We start from the raw sequence: 25,000 nt of genomic DNA on the forward strand, positions 1-25,000 counted from the left end.
TCCCCTTTAAAACCACACCTTTTCCCCTGAGAGAGAGAGCAGTGATCATCATGAATAATTTATTTTATTATATTATATTATTAATAATTTCACAGCTACTTCATGCAGCCTTATATAGCTTTCCTGTATGTCTAGAGTAATATCTAAATGGGAACAGCATTCCTGTATGTTTACAGTAATATCTAAATGCGAACAGATTTCCTGCATGTCTACAGTAATATCTAAATGGGAACAGCTTTCTTGTATGTTTACAGTAATATCTAAATGGGAACAGCTTTCTTGTACGTTTACACTAATATCTAAATGGGAACAGCTTTCTTGTATGTCTACAGTAATATCTAAATGGGAACAGCTTTCTTGTATGTTTACAGTAATATCTAAATGGGAACAGCTTTATTGTATGTTTACAGTAATATCTAAATGGGAACAGCTTTCTTGTATGTTTACAGTAATATCTAAATGGGAACAGCTTTCTTGTATGTTTACAGTAATATCTAAATGGGAACAGCTTTCTTGTACGTTTACACTAATATCTAAATGGGAACAGCTTTCTTGTATGTTTACAGTAATATCTAAATGGGAACAGCTTTCTTGTACGTTTACACTAATATCTAAATGGGAACAGCTTTCTTGTATGTTTACAGTAATATCTAAATGGGAACAGCTTTCTTGTATGTTTACAGTAATATCTAAATGGGAACAGCTTTCTTGTACGTTTACAGTAATATCTAAATGGGAACAGCTTTCTTGTATGTTTACAGTAATATCTAAATGGGAACAGCTTTCTTGTATGTTTACAGTAATATCTAAATGGGATCAGCTTTCTTGTACGTTTACAGTAATATCTAAATGGGAACAGCTTTCTTGTACGTTTACAGTAATATCTAAATGGGAACAGCTTTCTTGTATGTCTACAGTAATATCTCTATGGCAACAGCTTTCCTGTACGTGGAGAGTAACATCTCTATGGCAACATCAGTTCATGAATTGTAAAGGGAGTTCTTAAAGAACAGATTTCAGATCTGACTCCACCCACATTTCGATATGGTACGCCATTCCAATAGAGAGCGTGGATCCCTTCATCAGAGTGGTAATATAATGTATGGTGTAATGATTTACCTGCTATATTATCATGAATTATACATTTCCTTTCACATAGGTACACCCACAGAATGATACATATCATTATAACATCTCTATGGGTACACCATTCAAATCTCTATGGGTACACCATTCAACTCTCTACGGGTACACCATTCAACTCTCTACGGGTACACCATTCAACTCTCTATGGGTACACCATTCAAATCTCTACGGGTACACCATTCAAATCTCTACGGGTACACCATTCAAATCTCTACGGGTACACCATTCAAATCTCTACGGGTACACCATTCAACTCTCTACGGGTACACCATTCAACTCTCTATGGGTACACCATTCAACTCTCTACGGGTACACCATTCAACTCTCTACGGGTACACCATTCAACTCTCTACGGGTACACCATTCAACTCTCTACGGGTACACCATTCAACTCTCTACGGGTACACCATTCAACTCTCTACGGGTACACCATTCAACTCTCTACGGGTACACCATTCAACTCTCTACGGGTACACCATTCAACTCTCTATGGGTACACCATTCAAATCTCTATGGGTACACTATTCAAATCTCTATGGGTACACCATTCAAATCTCTATGGGTACACCATTCAAATCTCTATGGGTACACCATTCAAATATCTATGGGTACACCATTCAAATCTCTATGGGTACACCATTCAAATCTCTATGGGTACACCATTCAAATCTCTACGGGTACACCATTCAAATCTCTACGGGTACACCATTCAAATCTCTACGGGTACACCATTCAAATCTCTACGGGTACACCATTCAAATCTCTACGGGTACACCATTCAACTCTCTATGCGTACACCATTCAACTCTCTACGGGTACACCATTCAACTCTCTACGGGTACACCATTCAACTCTCTACGGGTACACCATTCAACTCTCTACGGGTACACCATTCAACTCTCTACAGGTACACCATTCAACTCTCTACTACGGGTACACCATTGAACTCTCTATGGGTACACCATTCAACTCTCTACGGGTACACCATTCAACTCTCTATGGGTACACCATTCAACTCTCTACGGGTACACCATTCAACTCTCTACGGGTACACCAGTCAACTCTCTACGGGTACACCATTCAACTCTCTACGGGTACACCATTCAACTCTCTACGGGTACACCATTCAACTCTCTACGGGTACACCATTCAACTCTCTACGGGTACACCATTCAACTCTCTATGGGTACACCATTCAACTCTCTACGGGTACACCATTCAACTCTCTACGGGTACACCATTCAACTCTCTATGGGTACACCATTCAAATCTCTACGGGTACACCATTCAAATCTCTACGGGTACACCATTCAAATCTCTACGGGTACACCATTCAAATCTCTACGGGTACACCATTCAACTCTCTACGGGTACACCATTCAACTCTCTATGGGTACACCATTCAACTCTCTACGGGTACACCATTCAACTCTCTACGGGTACACCATTCAACTCTCTACGGGTACACCATTCAACTCTCTACGGGTACACCATTCAACTCTCTACGGGTACACCATTCAACTCTCTACGGGTACACCATTCAAATCTCTATGGGTACACCATTCAACTCTCTACGGGTACACCATTCAAATCTCTACGGGTACACCATTCAACTCTCTACGGGTACACCATTCAACTCTCTACTACGGGTACACCATTGAACTCTCTATGGGTACACCATTCAACTCTCTACGGGTACACCATTCAACTCTCCATGGGTACACCATTCAACTCTCTACGGGTACACCATTCAACTCTCTACTACGGGTACACCATTGAACTCTCTATGGGTACACCATTCAACTCTCTACGGGTACACCATTCAACTCTCTACGGGTACACCATTCAACTCTCTACGGGTACACCATTCAACTCTCTACGGGTACACCATTCAACTCTCTACGGGTACACCATTCAACTCTCTACGGGTACACCATTCAACTCTCTACGGGTACACCATTCAAATCTCTACGGGTACACCATTCAACTCTCTACGGGTACACCATTCAACTCTCTACGGGTACACCATTCAACTCTCTACGGGTACACCATTCAACTCTCTATGGGTACACCATTCAACTCTCTACGGGTACACCATTCAACTCTCTACGGGTACACCATTCAACTCTCTACGGGTACACCATTCAACTCTCTATGGGTACACCATTCAACTCTCTACGGGTACACCATTCAACTCTCTATGGGTACACCATTCAACTCTCTACGGGTACACAATTCAACTGAACTGAAGCTCTCCTTTAGTCTATAGCTATAAGAGCACTGTCAGACATGGGCTGGGTCCCAAATGAAACGCTTTTCCCTATATAGTGCACTACTTTTGACCAGGATCCTTTAAGAGCAGGGGCTATTGGAGGGGATGAAGGATGAACTCTCCTTCAGGGAGCTGCCTGAGCGACTGGACGGCCTCGGCCTCTCGGTGTGGGTAGATAATCGGTGTCGTGAGAGATGACGCAAGGTGCGCTTGTCCAGGATGGAGAAGCAGAGACGTCTGTGCCAGGGACATTGCCTGTACTGCGGCCAGACAGGTTACCACTGCAACTCATGCCCGAAGAAGCCGGGAAACGGGAGGGCTCGCTAATATCGGGAGGGGAACCAAAACCCCAACCCCAGAGACACCCAGACTTTTCTCCCTGTCAGGGTTCAGTTGGCCCGCACTGTTAGTCGGGGGCGGTGGGAAACCTGATGGACGCGGGGCTGGCCCAAGGGTGGAGCGTTCCGTTACTCTCCAACTCCGAGCCATTCCGGTCATGGGCCTGGACGGCCGGCCGTTGGGGTCGGGCTTCATCACCCGGCGCATTGTCCCATGCATGTCCGGGTGGCGGCAGGGGGGCTATGGGAGGATATCCAGTTTTTCATTGTGGACTCTCCGGATTGTCCCCTCGTCCTCGGGCACCCCTGGCTGGTCGCCAACAAACCCCGGATAGACTGGTCCACGGGGCGGCTCATCCTGGAGGGAGGCTCCGCCTACGTCCTGTTTCGGTCTCCACCAACCACTCATCAGCCCAAACCACCGTCCCAGACCACCTACCAGTCCTCACCTCTTCCCCAGGTCCCGCACTCCGAACCGCCTACCGCCCTAGCGGCGGTTGCCACCGGGAGAACGGCGGATACAGACTCCGTCACCAGCCCAAACCTGGCAGGCAGGGAGTATTGGGATCTGGGGGAGGTGTTTAGTAAGAGGCCTGCCAAGGGCCTACCTTCTCACAGGCCATATGACTGCGCCATCGATCTCCTGCCGGGCGCCATGCCCACACGAGGGCGATTGTTTTCCTTGTCCCGGCCGGAGACGCTGGCCATGAGGGAGTATATCGACGAGACACTCGTTGAGGGTCACATCCGTCCCTCTACCTCACCCATGGGAGCGGGCTTCTTCTTCATGGGGAGAAAGGACGGTGGGCAGCGGCCGTGCATTGATTACCGGGCACTCAACGGCATCACGGTTAAGAACCTCTACCCACTCCCCCTGATGACGACGGCATTCGAGTCGTTGCAGGGAGCCCGGGTCTTCACCAAGCTGGACGATATGGACGAAATGCCTACAACCTGGTGAGGATTCGGGAGGGGGACGAGTGGAAGACGGCTTTTAACACACCCAGTGGGCATTACGAGTACCAAGTCATACCGTTCGGTCTGCGGTGTTCCAGGCGTTGGTCAATGACGTGCTCCGGGACCTCCTTGACTACAGCGTCTTCATGTATTTGGATGACATCCTAATATTTTCAAAGGACATGAGTGAACACCAGCAGCACGTTCGGCAGATCCTCCATCACCTTCTCCGTCACCAGCTCTACGTCAAGGCGGAGAAGTACCTGTTCCACACAGATACCATCTCCTTCCTGGGGTTCATCGTCACCCAGGGGGACCTACGGATGGACCCAGCCAAGGTCAGCGTGGTACTGGATTGGCCCTGGCCCTCATCCCTCAAGCAACTACAACGGTTTTTAACCAGGATCTGGAGGGGGTGCTGAGGTGCTACGCCTCCAGCAACCCAGCTGCGTGGAGTCAGTGACTGGCATGGGTGGAGTACGCCCACAACACCCTTCTCTGCTCGTCCACCGGCCTGTCCCCCTTCCAGTGCCAATACGGGTACCAACCCCTCCTATTCCCCGAGCAAGAAGAGGCGTCGGTCCAGGCCCACATCAGTCGCTGTCGCCGCACCCAGAGGCAGGTACGGGAGGCGCTTAAGCGGGCCACGGTCAGGTCTCAACATCAAGCCAACCGCAGGCGTCGCCCGGCCCCGGTTTTTCGCCCAGGACAGAGGGTGTGGCTCGCATTGTGGGATCTTCCCCTCTGCGTGGAGTCCAGGAAGCTGTCCCCATTCAGAGTGGTCCGGCGAGTCAACCCAGTGGCCTACCGCCTGCAACTTCCCCCCACCATGCGGGTGCATCCCACGTTCCATGAGTCCCTCCTCAAGCCCGTCGCCACCTGTCCCCTGGCTCCCCCTCCTCGTCCTGTTCCCCCGCTGTGCCTCGTCGGAGGGCAACGGGCTTTTACTGTGGACTGGATCCTGGACTGCCGGCGGGTGGGGAGGGGACTCCAATTTCTGGTGGACTGGGAGGGTTATGGGCCGGAAGAGCGGTCCTGGGTGCCCAGGAGGGACATTCTGGACCCAGAGCTGATAACAACATTCCGTCACCTCCACCCGGAGGCAGCCCAGGCTGGGAGGGGGGGGGGGGGGGGGGGGGGGGGTTTGGGACCACCAGTAAAGATCCTTGTTTCACCATCTCTGCCTACTGCTTACTGTCTATCCTGCACCGCTCGCATCTCACACCAACCCTTACAGCACTAACATAAATAACTTGAGCAGGTCTGCCTTTGCTATGCTTCCCAGTAAAGCAATAAAAACAATCAAGCATCATAGAAAAGTGCTAAAAATAGCCCATGTTAACATATGTAGCTTAAGAAACAAGGTTCATGAAATCAATAATTTGCTAGTAACAGATGACATTCATATTCTGACAATCTCTGAAACTCACTTAGATAATACCTTAGATGATACAGTGGTAGCAATACATGACAGAAATGCCAGTGGTTGAGGTGTATGTTCAGAACCACATTCCTGTAAAGCTTAGAGAGGATCTCATGTTAAATACTGTTGAAGTAATATGGCTACAAGTTAATTTTCCTCACCTAAAGCCCATTCTGGTGGGAAGCTGCTATAGACAACCAAGTGCTAACAGTCAGTATCTGGATAACATGTGTGAAATGCTTGATAATGTATGTGATATCAACAGAGCACAGGAATGAAATCATCAACATGTTTTGATCACATCTTTACTAATGCTGCAGAAATTAGCTTGAAAGCAGTATCCAAATCCATCGGATGTAGTGATCACAATATAGTAGCCATATCTAGGAAAACCAAAGTTCCAAAGACTAGGCCTAATATTGTGTATAATAGGTCATACAATTAGTTTTGTAGTGATTCTTATGTTGTTGATGTAAATAATATTTGTTGGTCCGTGGTGTGTAATGAGGAGCAAACAGACACTGCACTTGACACATTTATGAAATTACTTATTCCAGTTACTAATAAGCATGCACCCATTAAGAAAATGACTGTAAAAACGGTTAAATCCCTGTGGATTGATGAGGAATTGAACAATTGTATGGTTGAGAGGGATGAGGCAAATGGAATGGCAAATAAGTCTGGCTGCACAATCGATTGGCAAACGTACTGCAAATTGAGAAATCATGTGATTAAACTGAATACAAATCAGAAGAAACTACACTATGAAACAAAGATAAATGACATAAAGAATGATAGTAAAAAGCTTTGGAGCACCTTCAATTACATTTTGGGCAAAAAGGCAAACTCAGCTCCATCATTCATTGAATCAGATGGCTCATTCATCACAAAACCCACTGATATTGACAACTATTTTAATGATTTTTTCATTGGCAAGATTAGCAAATTTAGGCATGACATGCCAGCAACAAACGTTGACACTACACATCCAAGTATATCTGACCAAATTATGAAAGACAAGCATTGTAATTTTGAATTCAATAAAGTGAGTGTGGAAGACGTGAAACAATTATTGTTGTCTATCAGCAATGACAAGCCACCAGCGTCTGACAACTTGGATGGAAAATTACTGAGGATAATAGCAGACGATATTGCCACTCTTATTTGCCATATCTTCGATTTAAGCCTACTAGAAAGTGTGTGCCCTCAGGCCTGGAGGGAAGCAAAAGTCATTCCGCTACCTAAGAATAGTAAAGCCCCCTTTACTGGCTCAAATAGCCGACCAATTAGCCTGTTACCAACCCTTAGTAAACTTTTGGAAAAAATGGTGTTTGACCAGATACAATGCTATTTCACAGTAAACAAATTGACATCGGACTTTCAGCACGCTTATAGGAAAGACGTTCAACAAGCACAGCACTTACACAAATGACTGATGATTGGCTGAGAGAAATTTATGATAAAAAGATTGTGGGGGCTGTTTTGTTGGACTTCAGTGCGGCTTTTGACATTATCGATCATAGTCTGCTGCTGGAAAAACATATGTGTTATGGCTTTACACCCCCTGCTATATTGTGGATAAAGAGTTACCTGTCTAACAGAACACAGAGGGTGTTCTTTAATGGGAGCCTCTCCAACATAATCCAGGTAGAATCAGGAATTCCCCAGGGCAGCTGTCTAGGCCCCTTACTGTTTTAAATCTTTATTAACGAAATGCCACTGGCTTTGAGTAAAGCCAGTGTGTCTATGTATGCGGATGACTCAACACTATACACGTCAGCTACTACAGTGACTGAAATGACTGCAACACTTAATAAAGAGCTGCAAATAGTTTCAGAATGGGTGGCAAGGAATAAGTTAGTCCTAAATATTTCAAAAACTTAAAGCATCGTATTTGGGACAAATTATTCACTAAAACCTAAACCTCAACTAAATGTTGTAATAAATAATGTGGAAATTGAGCAAGTTGAGGTGACTAAACTGCTTGGAGTAACCCTGGATTGTAAACTGTCATGGTCAAAACATATTGATACAACAGCAGCTAAGATGGGGAGAAGTCTGTCCATAATAAAGCACTTCTCTACCTTCTTAACAGCACTATCAACAAGGCAGGTCCTACAGACCCTAGTTTTGTCGCACCTGGACTACTGTTCAGTCGTGCCGTCAGGTGCCACAAAGAGGGACTTAGGAAAATTACAATTGGCTCAGAACAGGGCAGCACGGCTGGCCCTTAGCAAACATTAATAATATGCATGTCAATCTCTCCTGGCTCAAAGTGGAGGAGAAATTGACTTCATCACTACTTGTGTTTGTGAGAGGTATTGAAATGTTGAATACACCGAGCTGTCTGTTTGAGCAACTGGCGCACAGCTCGGACACCATTGCATACCCCACAAGACATGCCACCAGAGGTCTCTTCACAGTCCCCAAGTCCAGAACAGACTATGGGAGGCGCACAGTACTACATAGAGCCATGACTACATGGAACTCTATTCCACATCAAGTAACTCATGCAAGCTGTAAAATTAGATTTAGAAAATAGATAAAAATACACCTTATGGAACAGCAGGGACTGTGAAGCAACACAAACATAGACACAGACACATGCACACACACACAATAACATTGACACTATACACACATGGATTTTGTACTGTAGATATGTGGTAGTGGAGTAGGGGCCTGAGGGCACACAGTGTGTTGTGAAATCTGCGAATGTATTGTAATGTTTTAAGAATTGTATAAACTGCCTTAATTTTGATGGACCCCAGGAAGAGTAGCTGCTGCCTTGGCAGGAACTAATGGGGATCCATAATAAACCCCAGGAAGAGTAGCTGCTGCCTTGGCAGGAACTAATGGGGATCCATAATAAATACAAACACATTGAATAGAATGGATCGTGAAATCATCCAACCCATTTTCATGATCCCTTTACTCAGTGTCTTTGCTGTAGAGTGTTGTTTATGATGGTGAGCGTGATGTTCCGCAGATTAAAGGTGGATTGTTGAATGGGTCAGAAGTGTGGTCAGGAAAATGTATTGTAATACGTTATGTTATGGCTGGTGTACGTCCCAAATCACACCCTATATCCTATATAGTGCACTACTTTTCACCAGGAAATAGTGTACTATAGAGGTAATAGTGTGCCGTTTGGGACGTATTCCTGGAGTAATGTATGAGTAATAATAATTTTGTACATAATTCATATTTGTGAACTGAGGATGTGGGTGTATGTGTACCCAGTGTGACTTTACCTGTGGCCTTCATTACAAGCATACATTCATTACAAGCATCAACTAGCTGATGTCTGTCGGACTGGCTGGCTGACTGTCGGACTGGCTGGCTGGCTGGCTGGCCGGCTGGCTGGCTGGCTGGCTGGCTGGCTGGCTGGCTGCACATACGCTGCAAACATCTCCCACTTCAACAGACGGTGTTTGTTTCAAAGGACTGTTCTGTTTGTCGTTTCACAATGCTTTAAGATAGCATTCATAACCACCCAGTTACTTTAAGTTGTTTATGTGGAATATTCTGCCAATCACTCCTGAAGAGGTTTCCATTTGAAGCTTTTTGTATTCTCATGTTTTGCTTTGAGCTCAAAGGCTCTAGCCTATAGGGTGTGACTGGAGGCTAAGTGTGAGAAAGGAAATGTCATGCAGGGTCATTGTATTGCCCTCAGCTCTTTGAGAACTAATAGTATGGTATGGACTAATCCATAAGCTGTGGTTGCACTTGGAGCTTGGTACACTTAAGTAGACATTTGTTGAAAAGGTTCTCTCCTTTCACCACTTTCTTTCATGAAATGTTTTCTTTCTTCCGTTACAGAAAGACTACACGAAACTGTCCGTGCAATGTAAAGACTTTGTGGTAGGACTGCTGGACCTGTGTCGTAACACAGAGGAGGTGGAGGCCATCTTGAATGGGGACATTGAAGCCAGTGAAAACTATGAGCCTCTTGGAAGACCAAACTTTATAAGGCTAAAGCACGCAATAAAATATGAACTGAAGGAGGTAAGGGTAATTGTTATCAGCAGAAATACTATTGGTGTTGTTATGGTTCAACAAATGTCTGGATGAGCAATGATGCTTTTCACCGTCACAATTGGACACAGAAAAGGCAAATCATTGCCAAGTTAAGCTTTTGTATCAAAGTCATATGAAGTTTTTCTTTTAATACGTTATTGAGACACACACACTTTCATCCCTCCAGAATCTCTACTGATCTCTCTCTTCTCATCTCTCCATCCTAGTTCATAGCCCATCCAAACTGTCAGCAGCAGCTCATGTCTATCTGGTACCAGAATCTGTCTGGACTGAGACAGCAGACCAACGCTGCCAAGTTTCTGGTAGTTCTGGGTGTAGCCGTTGGACTGCCTGTCATGGCTCTGCTCTACTGGGTAGCACCATCTAGCAAGGTCAGCTCACACTGCTTATACCTGTAGTTGTAGCGGAAGTGATTTGGAATCATGCTTTCATAATGAGGTGCAGCCCTAGAGACTTGTATGCCCCAATGTTGCCCTCTGACCTTAAAGGCTGTCCTCCTGGTGTCTGGGATTCCCAGCGGTTCCATAGGGGTACTATTCATCTACCTTAAGGCTGTCCTCCTGGTCTCTGGGGTTCCATAGGGGTACTATTCATCTACCTTAAGGCTGTCCTCCTGGTCTCTGGGGTTCCATAGGGGTACTATTCATCTACCTTAAGGCTGTCCTCCTGGTCTCTGGGGTTCCATAGGGGTACTATTCATCTACCTTAAGGCTGTCCTCCTGGTCTCTGGGGTTCCATTGGGGTACTATTCATCTACCTTAAGGCTGTCCTCCTGGTCTCTGGGGTTCCATAGGGGTACTATTCATCTACCTTAAGGCTGTCCTCCTGGTCTCTGGGGTTCCATTGGGGTACTATTCATCTACCTTAAGGCTGTCCTCCTGGTCTCTGGGGTTCCATTGGGGTACTATTCATCTACCTTAAGGCTGTCCTCCTGGTCTTTGGGGTTCCATTGGGGTACTATTCATCTACCTTAAGGCTGTCCTCCTGGTCTCTGGGGTTCCATTGGGGTACTATTCATCTACCTTAAGGCTGTCCTCCTGGTCTCTGGGGTTCCATAGGGGTACTATTCATCTACCTTAAGTCTGTCCTCCTGGTCTCTGGGGATCCATAGGGGTACTATTCATCCACCTTAAGGCTGTCCTCCTGGTCTCTGGGAATCCATTGGGGTACTATTCATCTACCTTAAGGCTGTCCTCCTGGTCTCTGGGGTTCCATTGGGGTACTATTCATCTACCTTAAGGCTGTCCTCCTGGTCTCTGGGGATCCATTGGGGTACTATTCATCTACCTTAAGGCTGTCCTCCTGGTCTCTGGGGTTCCATTGGGGTACTATTCATCTACCTTAAGGCTGTCCTCCTGGTCTCTGGGGTTCCATAGGGGTACTATTCATCTACCTTAAGGCTGTCCTCCTGGTCTCTGGGGTTCCATAGGGGTACTATTCATCTACCTTAAGGCTGTCCTCCTGGTCTCTGGGGTTCCATTGGGGTACTATTCATCTACCTTAAGGCTGTCCTCCTGGTCTCTGGGGTTCCATTGGGGTACTATTCATCTACCTTAAGGCTGTCCTCCTGGTCTCTGGGGTTCCATAGGGGTACTATTCATCTACCTTAAGGCTGTCCTCCTGGTCTCTGGGGTTCCATTGGGGTACTATTCATCTACCTTAAGGCTGTCCTCCTGGTCTCTGGGGTTCCATTGGGGTACTATTCATCTACCTTAAGGCTGTCCTCCTGGTCTCTGGGGTTCCATTGGGGTACTATTCATCTACCTTAAGGCTGTCCTCCTGGTCTCTGGGGTTCCATTGGGGTACTATTCATCTACCTTAAGGCTGTCCTCCTGGTCTCTGGGGTTCCATAGGGGTACTATTCATCTACCTTAAGTCTGTCCTCCTGGTCTCTGGGGATCCATAGGGGTACTATTCATCCACCTTAAGGCTGTCCTCCTGGTCTCTGGGAATCCATTGGGGTACTATTCATCTACCTTAAGGCTGTCCTCCTGGTCTCTGGGGTTCCATTGGGGTACTATTCATCTACCTTAAGGCTGTCCTCCTGGTCTCTGGGGATCCATTGGGGTACTATTCATCTACCTTAAGGCTGTCCTCCTGGTCTCTGGGGTTCCATTGGGGTACTATTCATCTACCTTAAGGCTGTCCTCCTGGTCTCTGGGGTTCCATAGGGGTACTATTCATCTACCTTAAGGCTGTCCTCCTGGTCTCTGGGGTTCCATAGGGGTACTATTCATCTACCTTAAGGCTGTCCTCCTGGTCTCTGGGGTTCCATTGGGGTACTATTCATCTACCTTAAGGCTGTCCTCCTGGTCTCTGGGGTTCCATTGGGGTACTATTCATCTACCTTAAGGCTGTCCTCCTGGTCTATGGGGTTCCATAGGGGTACTATTCATCTACCTTAAGGCTGTCCTCCTGGTCTCTGGGGTTACATTGGGGTACTATTCATCTACCTTAAGGCTGTCCTCCTGGTCTCTGGGGTTCCATAGGGGTACTATTCATCTACCTTAAGGCTGTCCTCCTGGTCTCTGGGGTTCCATAGGGGTACTATTCATCTACCTTAAGGCTGTCCTCCTGGTCTCTGGGAATCCATTGGGGTACTATTCATCTACCTTAAGGCTGTCCTCCTGGTCTCTGGGGTTCCATTGGGGTACTATTCATCTACCTTAAGGCTGTCCTCCTGGTCTCTGGGGATCCATTGGGGTACTATTCATCTACCTTAAGGCTGTCCTCCTGGTCTCTGGGGTTCCATTGGGGTACTATTCATCTACCTTAAGGCTGTCCTCCTGGTCTCTGGGGTTCCATTGGGGTACTATTCATCTACCTTAAGGCTGTCCTCCTGGTCTCTGGGGATCCATTGGGGTACTATTCATCTACCTTAAGGCTGTCCTCCTGGTCTCTGGGGTTCCATTGGGTACTATTCATCTACCTTAAGGCTGTCCTCCTGGTCTCTGGGGTTCCATTGGGGTACTATTCATCTACCTTAAGGCTGTCCTCCTGGTCTCTGGGGATCCATAGGGGTACTATTCATCTACCTTAAGGCTGTCCTCCTGGTCTCTGGGGTTCCATAGGGGTACTATTCATCTACCTTAAGGCTGTCCTCCTGGTCTCTGGGGTTCCATTGGGGTACTATTCATCTACCTTAAGGCTGTCCTCCTGGTCTCTGGGGTTCCATTGGGGTACTATTCATCTACCTTAAGGCTGTCCTCCTGGTCTCTGGGGTTCCATAGGGGTACTATTCATCTACCTTAAGGCTGTCCTCCTGGTCTCTGGGGTTCCATTGGGGTACTATTCATCTACCTTAAGGCTGTCCTCCTGGTCTCTGGGGTTCCATAGGGGTACTATTTATCTACCTTAAGGCTGTCCTCCTGGTCTCTGGGGTTCCACAGGGGTACTATTTATCTACCTTAAGGCTGTCCTCCTGGTCTCTGGGGATCCATTGGGGTACTATTCATCTACCTTCTTTCTTCTTCTCAGCTGGGGAAGATAATGCGTGGTCCCTTCCTGAAGTTTGTGGCCCATGCAGCTTCCTTCACCATCTTCCTGGGCCTGCTGGTGATGAATGCAGCGGACCGCTTCCAGGGTACCACCCTGCTCCCTAACATGACCGTACAGGACCACCCCTCTCAGCTGTTCAGGATGAAGACCACCCCCTTCACCTGGATGGAGATACTCATCATATCCTGGGTCATAGGTCATATACAAACTGTACATACTATGTTAATATTATGTATTATAATAAATATGATTGTGTATTTTCTGTAGTACATACATAACATACACATGCGAGCGAGCGCACACACACACACACGGACACACAGACACGGACACACACACGGACACACAGACACGGACACGGACACACACACACACACACACACACGGACACACAGACACGGACACGGACACGGACACACACACGGACACACAGACACGGACACACACACAAGCATGCACGCACACACACATGCTCGCAGATACACTGAGTGTACAAAACATTTCCATGACAGACTGACCAGGTGAATCCAGGTGAAAGCTATGATCCCTTATTGATGTCACTTGTTAAATCCACTTCAATCAGTGTAGTTGAAGGGGAGGAGACAGGTTAAATAATTATTTTTAAGCCTTGAGACAATTGAGACATGGATTGTGTATGTGTGCCATTCAGAGGGTGAATGGGCAAGACAAAATATTTAAGTGCCTTTGAACGGGGTATGGTAGTAGGTGCCAGGCGCACCGGTTTGTGTCAAGAACTGCAACGCTGCTGGGTTTTTCACGCTCAACAGTTTCCTGTGTGTATCAAGAATGGTCCACCACCCAAAGGGCATCCAGCCAACTTGACACAACTGTGGGAAGCATTGGAGTCAACATGGGCCAGCATCCCTGTGGAACGCTTTTCGACACCTTGTAAAGTCAATGCCCTGACAAATTGAGGCTGTTCTGAGGGCAAAAATGTAACCAATCAGATTGCGTTGCTAGCACTAACCCTTTAATACCATTGAATTTAACAGTTAGCAAATGGTTCAACTCGATAAAAATTCTAGTAATCTGCGTGTATCAAAGTAGATCAAAGGCCATTTTTAAAGCTTTCCCCCAAGCTGCACATATAACAAATCCTAGAGCCATTCTCAGATCGTGGTATTGAAGGTTACTTGATGAAACTGTCAAGGTCTGTCTGCCTCTGTGTGTCTTAAGGGCTAGGAACAGCAGAGTCATTTATGCTTTCATCTGACAACGCAAAGTAAAGTGGTCTGACTTGTACTGTTGTCAAATCAAGGATCTGTTGTCAAATCATTTTCTAATCCCTCTCCATGGTTGTTTTCCTACTGTAAATCAAAGTACAGTACATGTCATTGAGGACGATGTTGTTGAAATAGGGAAAACATTATTAGGATAGGCAATGTTAGTCACAAGTGGACCATTATTTAAGCAATAATGCCGGAACTCCCTACAAGGGCTGCCGGAGTCGGAGCCAAGGCCCGGGATACAGCCTTTTGAGGGAGTTGTCACAAGATCATTCCCAGGTTCGAGGGCATTATTGCTTTTAGAAAACGGTTGCCAACATATTTATAAAAAATATGAATGACATGTTATAATTAAAAACATAATTTTAACGAGTAAATTCGTTTTTGCATTTTGAAGTTGCTACCCTAGCGGGCTGGTCGTTAGTTATTTTCTCGTGTTTTGACCCAGTCGTTAATTCGAATCATTCTATTCATTCGACGTTGCTACTGTATGCTAAACAAATCATTGGCATGTACCTAGCTAGCAGAGATTCAATGATGATGACAGACAATAACTTCAATAAATAATGATTTAATAACTATCCAATAGGCCGCAGTAAGTAGGTGTGCTGATGGCACTGCACTGGGCTTTACTAGTATTAGCAGATCAATATAGATTTTTTTTCTGAATCTCTGCTTTGGTATAAAAGTAGTTGTATAATTAAGAACAGTATCTTGCAGGATTCAATAGTTGGATCTGTAAGAGTTGTTTGCCCTGTCCCTTTCTGTAAGAGTTGTTGTCCTGTCCCTTTCTGTAAGAGTTGTTGCCCTGTCCCTTTCTGTAAGAGTTGTTGTCCTGTCCCTTTCTGTAAGAGTTGTTGGCCTGTCCCTTTCTGTAAGAGTTGTTTGCCCTGTCCCTTTCTGTAAGAGTTGTTGACCTGTCCCTTTCTGGAAGAGTTGTTGCCCTGTCCCTTTCTGTAAGAGTTGTTGTCCTGTCCCTTTCTGTAAGAGTTGTTGCCTTGTCCCTTTCGCTGTGATTGTCATTCTAATGGAATCCAGAAATAACAAAATCCTTTCCTCAAACATTTACATCAAAAGGTGCAAAGTTATGGGCAAAGACACAAAACATCCACATCAAATTAAATATTTTTCTTGATCAAATTACATGGAAAACTACCACTTTTTGTGTAGTATTAATTTACCATCCTTACAAACCACTTAATATAAATGTACATTACTGTATTGTACAAAGGCTGGTCATTTAGAATTGGTACCTGTATTTCAAAAAACTGGAAAACATATATCAAGCAAGTATTTGTATATTCCACAAGTATTATCAGATTCAAGTTACAATTGTTGGTAAACACTCAAATACAAATACATTTTTTTTTTTTTATATCACAAAGGTAGTGCATGATACGTTGTCCTCTGTAGCTCAGCTGGTAGAGCACGGCGCTTGTAACGTCAGGGTAGTGGGTTCGATCCCCGGGACCACCCATACGTAAAAATGTATGCGCACATGACTGTAAGTTGCTTTGGATAAAAGTGTCTGCTAAATGGCTTATTATTATTACAGTGGGGAAAAAAAGTATTTAGTCAGCCACCAATTGTGCAAGTTCTCCCACTTAAAAAGATGAGAGAGGCCTGTAATTTTCATCATAGGTACATGTCAACTATGACAGACAAAATTAGAAAAGAAATCCAGAAAATCACATTGTAGGATTTTTAATGAATTTATTTGCAAATTATGGTGGAAAATAAGTATTTGGTCACCTACAAACAAGCAAGATTTCTGGCTCTCACAGACCTGTAACTTCTTCTTTAAGAGGCTCCTCTGTCCTCCACTCGTTACCTGTATTAATGGCACCTGTTTGAACTTGTTATCAGTATGAAAGACACCTGTCCACAACCTCAAACAGTCACACTCCAAACTCCACTATGGCCAAGACCAAAGAGCTGTCAAAGGACACCAGAAACAAAATTATAGACCTGCACCAGGCTGGGAAGACTGAATCTGCAATAGGTAAGCAGCTTGGTTTGAAGAAATCAACTGTGGGAGCAATTATTAGGAAATGGAAGACATACAAGACCACTGATAATTTCCCTCGATCTGGGGCTCCACTCAAGATCTCACCCCGTGGGGTCAAAATGATCACAAGAACGGTGAGCAAAAATCCCAGAACCACACGGGTGGACCTAGTGAATGACCAGCAGAGAGGTGGGACCAAAGTAACAAAGCCTACCATCAGTAACACACTACGCCGCCAGGGACTCAAATCCTGCAGTGCGAGACGTGTCCCCCTGCTTAAGCCAGTACATGTCCAGGCCCGTCTGAAGTTTGCTTGAGTGCATTTGGATGATCCAGAAGAGGATTGGGAGAATGTCATATGGTCAGATGAAACCAAAATATAACTTTTTGGTAAAAACTCAACTCGTCGTGTTTGGAGGACAAAGAATGCTGAGTTGCATCCAAAGAACACCATACCTACTGTGAAGCATGGGGGTGGAAACATCATGCTTTGGGGCTGTTTTTCTGCAAAGGGACCAGGACGACTGATCCGTGTAAAGGAAAGAATGAATGGGGCCATGTATCGTGAGATTTTGAGTGAAAACCTCCTTCCATCAGCAAGGGCATTGAAGATGAAACGTGGCTGGGTCTTTCAGCATGACAATGATCCCAAACACACCGCCCGGGCAACAAAGGAGTGGCTTCGTAAGAAGCATTTCAAGGTCCTGGAGTGGCCTAGCCAGTCTCCAGATCTCAACCCCATAGAAAATCTTTGGAGGGAGTTGAAAGTCTGTGTTGCCCAGCGACAGCCCCAAAACATCACTGCTCTAGAGGAGATCTGCATGGAGGAATGGGCCAAAATACCAGCAACAGTGTGTGAAAACCTTGTGAAGACTTACAGAAAACGTTTGACCTGTGTCATTGCCAACAAAGGGTATATAACAAAGTATTGAGAAACTTTAGTTATTGACCAAATACTTATTTTCCACCATAATTTGCAAATAAAATCATAAAAATTCCTACAATGTGATTTTCTGGAGAAAAAAAATCTAATTTTGTCTGTCATAGTTGACGTGTACCTATGATGAAAGTTACAGGCCTCTCTCATCTTTTTAAGTGGGAGAACTTGCACAATTGGTGGCTGACTAAATACTTTTTTCCCCCACTGTATACGTTGTTGCAGACAGGTAGGTCTATACAACCCCCAACTTATGCAAATAAAATAGTAGCATGGAAAAATAATGTGGAGATGCTTTTTTTCCCGAGGGAGATTAAGTTTATGATTTTCCTGCCTTGGCTGCTGGATAGTGGAATTATGAGACATAACTTCTGCATATCAACCAATCAGCATCCAGAATGCAAAAAACCTGTTTTATAAAAATTATTATGTGGACAATTCTACAAACTTGTCTATTTTTTCCCCCATATAAAAGTAATATCATTATTCCCAATAGCCATACGGTAGCATCTATAGCAGGGATATTCAACTCTCACCCTACCAGGTCCGGACTACTGTTGGTTTCCTGTTAAACTCTCACCCTACCAGGTCTGGACTACTGTTGGTTTCCTGTTAAACTCTCACCCTACCAGGTCTGGACTACTGTTGGTTTCCTGTTAAACTCTCACCCTACCAGGTCTGGACTACTGTTGGTTTCCTGTTAAACTCTCACCCTACCAGGTCTGGACTACTGTTGGTTTCCTGTTAAACTCTCACCCTACCAGGTCTGGACTACTGTTGGTTTCCTGTTAACCTCTCACCCTACCAGGTCTGGACTACTGTTGGTTTCCTGTTAACCTCTCACCCTACCAGGTCCGGACTACTGCTGGTTTTCTCTTCTACCTGATCATTAATTGCACTCACCTGGGACATAAAGTAGAAAAGAACAGGGGAACTGGCTTTGTGGTCCAGATTTGAATTTCAGGGCTCTATATTAACCTGTCTGTTCCATGTCATTAGTCTATACCAGCCTGACTGTTCCCTGTCATCAGTCTATCCCAACCAGCCTGCCTGTCCCCTGTCATCAGTATATACCAGCCTGACTGTTCCCTGTCATCAGTCTATCCCAACCAGCCTGACTGTCTCTGTCATCAGTATATACCAGCCTGACTGTTACCTGTCATCAGTCTATCCCAACCAGCCTGCCTGTCCCCTGTCATCAGTATATACCAGCCTGCCTGTCCCCTGTCATCAGTATATACCAGCCTGACTCTGCCCTGTCATCAGTCTATACTAACCTGCCTGTTCCCTGTCATCAGTCTATACCAACCAGCCTGACTGTCTCTGTCATCAGTATATACCAGCCTGACTGTTACCTGTCATCAGTCTATCCCAACCAGCCTGCCTGTCCCCTGTCATCAGTATATACCAGCCTGCCTGTCCCCTGTCATCAGTATATACCAGCCTGACTCTGCCCTGTCATCAGTCTATACTAACCTGCCTGTTCCCTGTCATCAGTCTATACCAACCAGCCTGACTGTTCCCTGTCATCAGTCTATCCCAACCAGCCTGACTGTTACCTGTCATCAGTCTATACCAGCCTGACTCTTCCCTGTCATTAGTATATACCAACCAGCCTGACTGTTCCCTGTCATCAATTTGATGTGTCTTGTCTACATCCCATCATAGTGGAGGAAGGGAGATTCCCACACTGTCGTACTGAAATAGCCCTGTAGCAGAGGAGGGTCACAGAGGTCAAAGACAGAACACAGAGGGGCCGCAATACTGTAATCACTCTAACATATGTGACACCAAGAAATTCTTACACAGACTTTGATTAGTACAAGGTGAATAGTTATTTAACTAATAAACGATGTCTACTTCGATGGGGTCTAGGCAAAGATTACTTTTAAGTTTGACAAAAGCATTTAAAGCCATGTCTCTGTCACGTTCTACGACAGACAAGCAATGACATCACGTATGATGTGGGGGGGGGGGGGGCAGAATAGAACGTGGATTGATACCAAATGTACGCTACACATACTGGCAGACATCAACTATGTCTGTCTATGTCGATGGGATCTGGGAAAGGTGACACGTTTAATTGAATGTAAAGCATTCATGTGATAGTCAAGTCTCTCTAACATATGATTACATACTCAGGGCCATCACACCTGAGATAGCTGTACTGTTGGCCAGTACCTCCCAATACTAGGCCTATCCACAGGGCTACTTACTGTATAAGAACATAGGCTTTCTGATCAAAAGCACATGAGGTGCTCCGGGCAGAGTGAAATGTGATTGGGGGTACAGTAAAATAATTAATAAAAGGTTGAAGACCATTAATGAGTCCTTTCCATCATAGCCTGCTCTGTTCTGGGCAGTCTACACTTCTCTTCTGTCCAGCTCATTCCAACACATGCTGCTGTTCTTCAGAGTCTTACGTTTTATGACAGCAATTACATTTAATTTGGGGGCAAAGTTAATATAATATACTGGGACCACATTAGTCTGTTCTTATATACTGGCACCACGTTAGTCTGTTTTTATATACTGGCACCACATTAGTCTGTGTTTATATACTGGGACCACATTAGTCTGTGTTTATATACTGGGACCACATTAGTCTGTGTTTATATACTGGGACCACATTAGTCTGTTCTTATATACTGGGACCACATTAGTCTGTTCTTATATACTGGGACCACATTAGTCTGTTCTTATATACTGGGACCACATTAGTCTGTGTTTATATACTGGGACCACATTAGTCTGTGTTTATATACTGGGACCACTTAGTCTGTTCTTATATACTGGGACCACATTAGTCTGTGTTTATATACTGGGACCACATTAGTCTGTTCTTATATACTGGGACCACATTAGTCTGTGTTTATATACTGGGACCACATTAGTCTGTGTTTATATACTGGGACCACATTAGTCTGTTCTTATATACTGGGACCACATTAGTCTGTTTTTATATACTGGGACCACATTAGTCTGTTCTTATATACTGGGACCACATTAGCTTGTTCTTATATACTGGGACCACATTAGTCTGTGTTTATATACTGGGACCACATTAGTCTGTGTTTATATACTGGGACCACATTAGTCTGTGTTTATATACTGGGACTATTTTGACCAGATCACTACTGGAGAGTGAGAGCCCTATACATAGGGTGCCATTTGTGACGCAGAAATACGTCATTCTAACATGTTGTTGTTTTTCCCTCTCTTCTTCCAGGGATGGTCTGGGCTGAGTGTAAGCAGCTGTGGTCCAAAGGGGCTCGGGAATATCTGTTGGAGACATGGAATCTTCTAGACTTTGGAATGCTGGGCCTTTTCGTGACGTCCTTCATCACTAGATTAATGGCGTTCTGGCATGCGTATGCAGCACAGAGCTACGTCGACAAGCACTATACCGACCTGTCCAACATTACCCTGTCCCCGGAGATAGAGTACTACAGACTGGGTAGGTGAAGACAGAAACCTGTCCAACATTACCCTGTCCCCGGAGATAGAGTACTACAGACTGGGTAGGTGAAGACAGAAACCTGTCCAACATTACCCTGTCCCTGGAGATAGAGTACTACAGACTGGGTAGGTGAAGACAGAAACCTGTCCAACATTACCCTGTCCCCGGAGATAGAGTACTACTGACTGGGTAGGTGAAGACAGAAACCTGTCCAACATTACCCTGTCCCCGGAGATAGAGTACTACAGACTGGGTAGGTGAAGACAGAAACCTGTCCAACATTACCCTGTCCCCGGAGATAGAGTACTACAGACTGGGTAGGTGAAGACAGAAACCTGTCCAACATTACCCTGTCCCCGGAGATAGAGTACTACAGACTGGGTAGGTGAAGACAGAAACCTGTCCAACATTACCCTGTCCCCGGAGATAGAGTACTACAGACTGGGTAGGTGAAGACAGAACATTTACTTTTAAATAATTCATTTAAATACAAAAAAACTCTGCTAGGGAGGCTGGTCAAGGTTGCATTATATCAGTAACATTTCACAGCCTGGTCCCAGATCTGTTGGTGCTCTTGCCAACTCCATTGCTCATCGTCAAGCCAAATGGAAACATACCGGCACCCAAGCTAGAAATCTCACTGTGCATGTTGTTCACGACAGTAGAATCAATATTAAAGTCAAATGAAAAATGAACCTTTGCCCCAGACAAAATATTGACATCCAGGTATGTTTATGAGGTGCTGGAGTTCTCGGTCACTTCATCACAAATCTAAAAACTGCTGCACATGCTCCCTTTGCATAGACCCAATCGAAGTAGACATGTATGTATGTATATATATATTTATATGTTAAATAACTATTCACCTTGTACTAATCAACGTCCATGTGGTCATTTCTTGGAGTCACACACACTACTGGTCAAAAGTTTTAGAACACCTACTCATTCAAGGGGTTTTTCTTTATTTTTAGAATAATAGTAAAGACATCTAAACTATGAAACAACACATATGGAATCATGTAGTAACCCAAAAAGTGTTAAACAAATCAAAATATATTTTATATTTGAGATTCTTCAAATTGCCACCCTTTGACTTGATGACAGCTTTGCACACTCTTGGCATTCTCTCAACCAGCTTGACCTGGAATGCTTTTCCAACAGTCTTGAAGGAGTTCCCACAAATGCTGAGCACTTGTTGGCTGCTTTTCCTTCACTCTGCGGTCCAACTCATCCCAAACCATCTCAATTTGGATGAGGTCGGGGGATTGTGGAGGCCAGGTCATCTGATGCAGCACTCCATCACTCTCCTTCTTGGTAAAATAGCCCTTACACAGCCTGGATGTGTGTTGGGTCATTGTCCTGTTGAAAAACAAATGATAGTCCCACTAAGCCCAAACCAGATGCGATGGCGTTTCGCTGCAGAATGCTGTGGTAGCCATGCTGGTTAAGTGTGCCTTAAATTCTAAATAAATCACAGACAGTGTCACCAGCAAAGCACCGCCACACCATAACACCTCCTCCTCCATGCTTTACGGTGGGAACTACACATGCGGAGATCATCCGTTCACCCACACCGCATCTCACAAAGACACGGCGGTTAGAACCAAATATCTCCAATTTGGACAAATTTCCACCGGTCTAATGTCCATTGGTCGTGTTTCTTGGCCCAAGCAGGTCTCTTCTTCTTATTGGTGTCCTTTAGTAGTGGTTTCTTTGCAGCAATTCGATCATGAAGGCCTGATTCACACAGTCTCCTCTGAACAGTTGATGTTGAGATGTGTATTTTACTTGAACTCTGTGAAACATCCTTCTCTCCCTCCCATCCCGGAGGACCTGAGCCCTAGGACCATGCCTCAGGACTACCTGGCCTGATGACTCCTGGCTGTCCCCAGTCCACCTGGTCGTGCTGCTGCTCCAGTTTCCACTCTTCTGCCTGGGGCTATGGAACCCTGACCTGTTCACCGGACGTGCTACCTTGTCCCAGACCTGCTGTTTTCAACTCTCTCTCTCTACCGCACCTGCTATTTCGACCTCTAAATGCTCGGCTATGAAAAGCCAAGTGAAAAACAATTGAATGAGTAGGTGTTCTAAAACTTTTGACCGGTAGTGTATGTTAGAGTGATTACAGTATTGCGGCCCCTCTGTGTTCTGTCTTTGACCTCTGTGACCCTGCTCTGCTACAGGGCTATTTCAGTACGACAGTGTGGGAACCTCCCTCCCTCCACTATGATGGGATGTAGACAAGACACATCAGGATGCAATAGAAGGAGGCAATAGGAGACAATAGAAGGAGACAATAAAATGAGGCAATAGAAGGAGACAATAGAAGGAGGCAATAGAAGGAGACAATAGAAGGAGACAATAGAAGGAGACAATAGAAGGAGACAATAGAAGGAGACAATAGAAGGAGACAATAGAATGAGACAATAGAAGGAGACAATAGAAGGAGACAATAGAAGGAGACAATAGAAGGAGACAATAGAAGGAGACAATAGAAGGAGGCATTTTTAAAGAGTCATTTTTTTTCTTTGGTTGTCTGTTTGTTTATTCATTTGACAGGGACCATGTACAGTCGTGGTCAAAAGTTTTGAGAATGACACAAGTATTTGGTCTTCACAAAGTTTGCTGCTTCAGTGTTTTTAGATATTTTTGTCAGATGTTACTATGGTATACTGAAGTATAATTACAAGCATTCCATAAGTGTCAAAGGCTTTTATTGACAATTACATTAAGTTTATGCAAAGAGTCAATATTTGCAGTGTTGACCCTTCTTTTTAAAGACCTCTGCAATCCGCCCTGGCATGCTGTCAATTAACTTCTGGGCCACATCCTGACTGATGGCTGCCCATTCTTGAATAATCAATGCTTGGAGTTTGTCAGAATTTGTGGGTTTTTGTTTGTCAACCCGCCTCTTGAGGATTGACTACAAGTTCTCAATGGGATTAAGGTCTGGGGAGTTTCCCGGCCTTGGACCCAAAATGTCGATGTTTTGTTCCCCGAGCCACTTAGTTATCACTTTTGCCTTATAGCAAGGTGCTCCATCATGCTGGAAAAGGCATTGTTCGTCACCAAACTGTTCTTGGATGGTTGGGAGAAGTTGTTCTCGGAGGATGTGTTGGTACCATTCTTTATTCATGGCTGTGTTCTTAGGCAAAATTGTGAGTGAGCCCACTCCCTTGGCTGAGAAGCAACCCCACACATGAATGGTCTCAGGATGCTTTACTGTTGGCATGACACAGGACTGATGGTAGCGCTCACCTTGTCTTCTCCGGACAAGCTTTTTTCCTGAGGCCCCAAACAATCGGAAAGGGGATTCATCAGAGAAAATGACTTTACCCCAGTCCTCAGCAGTCCAATCCCTGTACCTTTTGCAGAAAATTAGTCTGTCCCTGATTTTCCTGGAGGGAAGTGGCTTCCTCGCTGCCCTTCTTGACACCAGGCCATCCTCCAAAAGTCTTCGCCTCACTGTGCGTGCAGATGCACTCACACCTGTCTGCTGCCATTCCTGAGCATGCTCTGCACTGGTGGTTCCCCGATTCCGCAGCTGAATCAACTTTAGGAGACGGTCCTGACGGTCCTTGCTGGACTTTCTTGGCGCCTTGAAGCCTTCTTCACAACAATTGAACTTCTCTCCTTGAAGTTCTTGATGATCCGATAAATGGTTGATTTAGGT

At 45.1% G+C, this 25,000-nt stretch overlaps 1 protein-coding gene across 1 annotated transcript in view; it reads left to right on the forward strand.

Moving 5' to 3' along the window:
* Positions 1-25,000, forward strand: part of trpc6b (transient receptor potential cation channel, subfamily C, member 6b) — a gene marked incomplete at both ends in the record, with an annotated part of 49,264 nt that overhangs the window by 1,013 nt on the left and 23,251 nt on the right. The window contains 4 exons of the mRNA XM_084143272.1: positions 9,959-10,144; positions 10,384-10,548; positions 13,655-13,871; positions 21,097-21,328. Of these exons, the coding sequence (XP_083999398.1) occupies positions 9,959-10,144; positions 10,384-10,548; positions 13,655-13,871; positions 21,097-21,328 (800 nt within the window). The remainder of the gene's footprint in view (positions 1-9,958; positions 10,145-10,383; positions 10,549-13,654; positions 13,872-21,096; positions 21,329-25,000) is intronic.

Source organism: Coregonus lavaretus, assembly GCF_964263955.1.
Source record: "Coregonus lavaretus genome assembly, chromosome: 26".
In the NCBI taxonomy this organism is placed as follows: Eukaryota; Metazoa; Chordata; class Actinopteri; order Salmoniformes; family Salmonidae; genus Coregonus; species Coregonus lavaretus.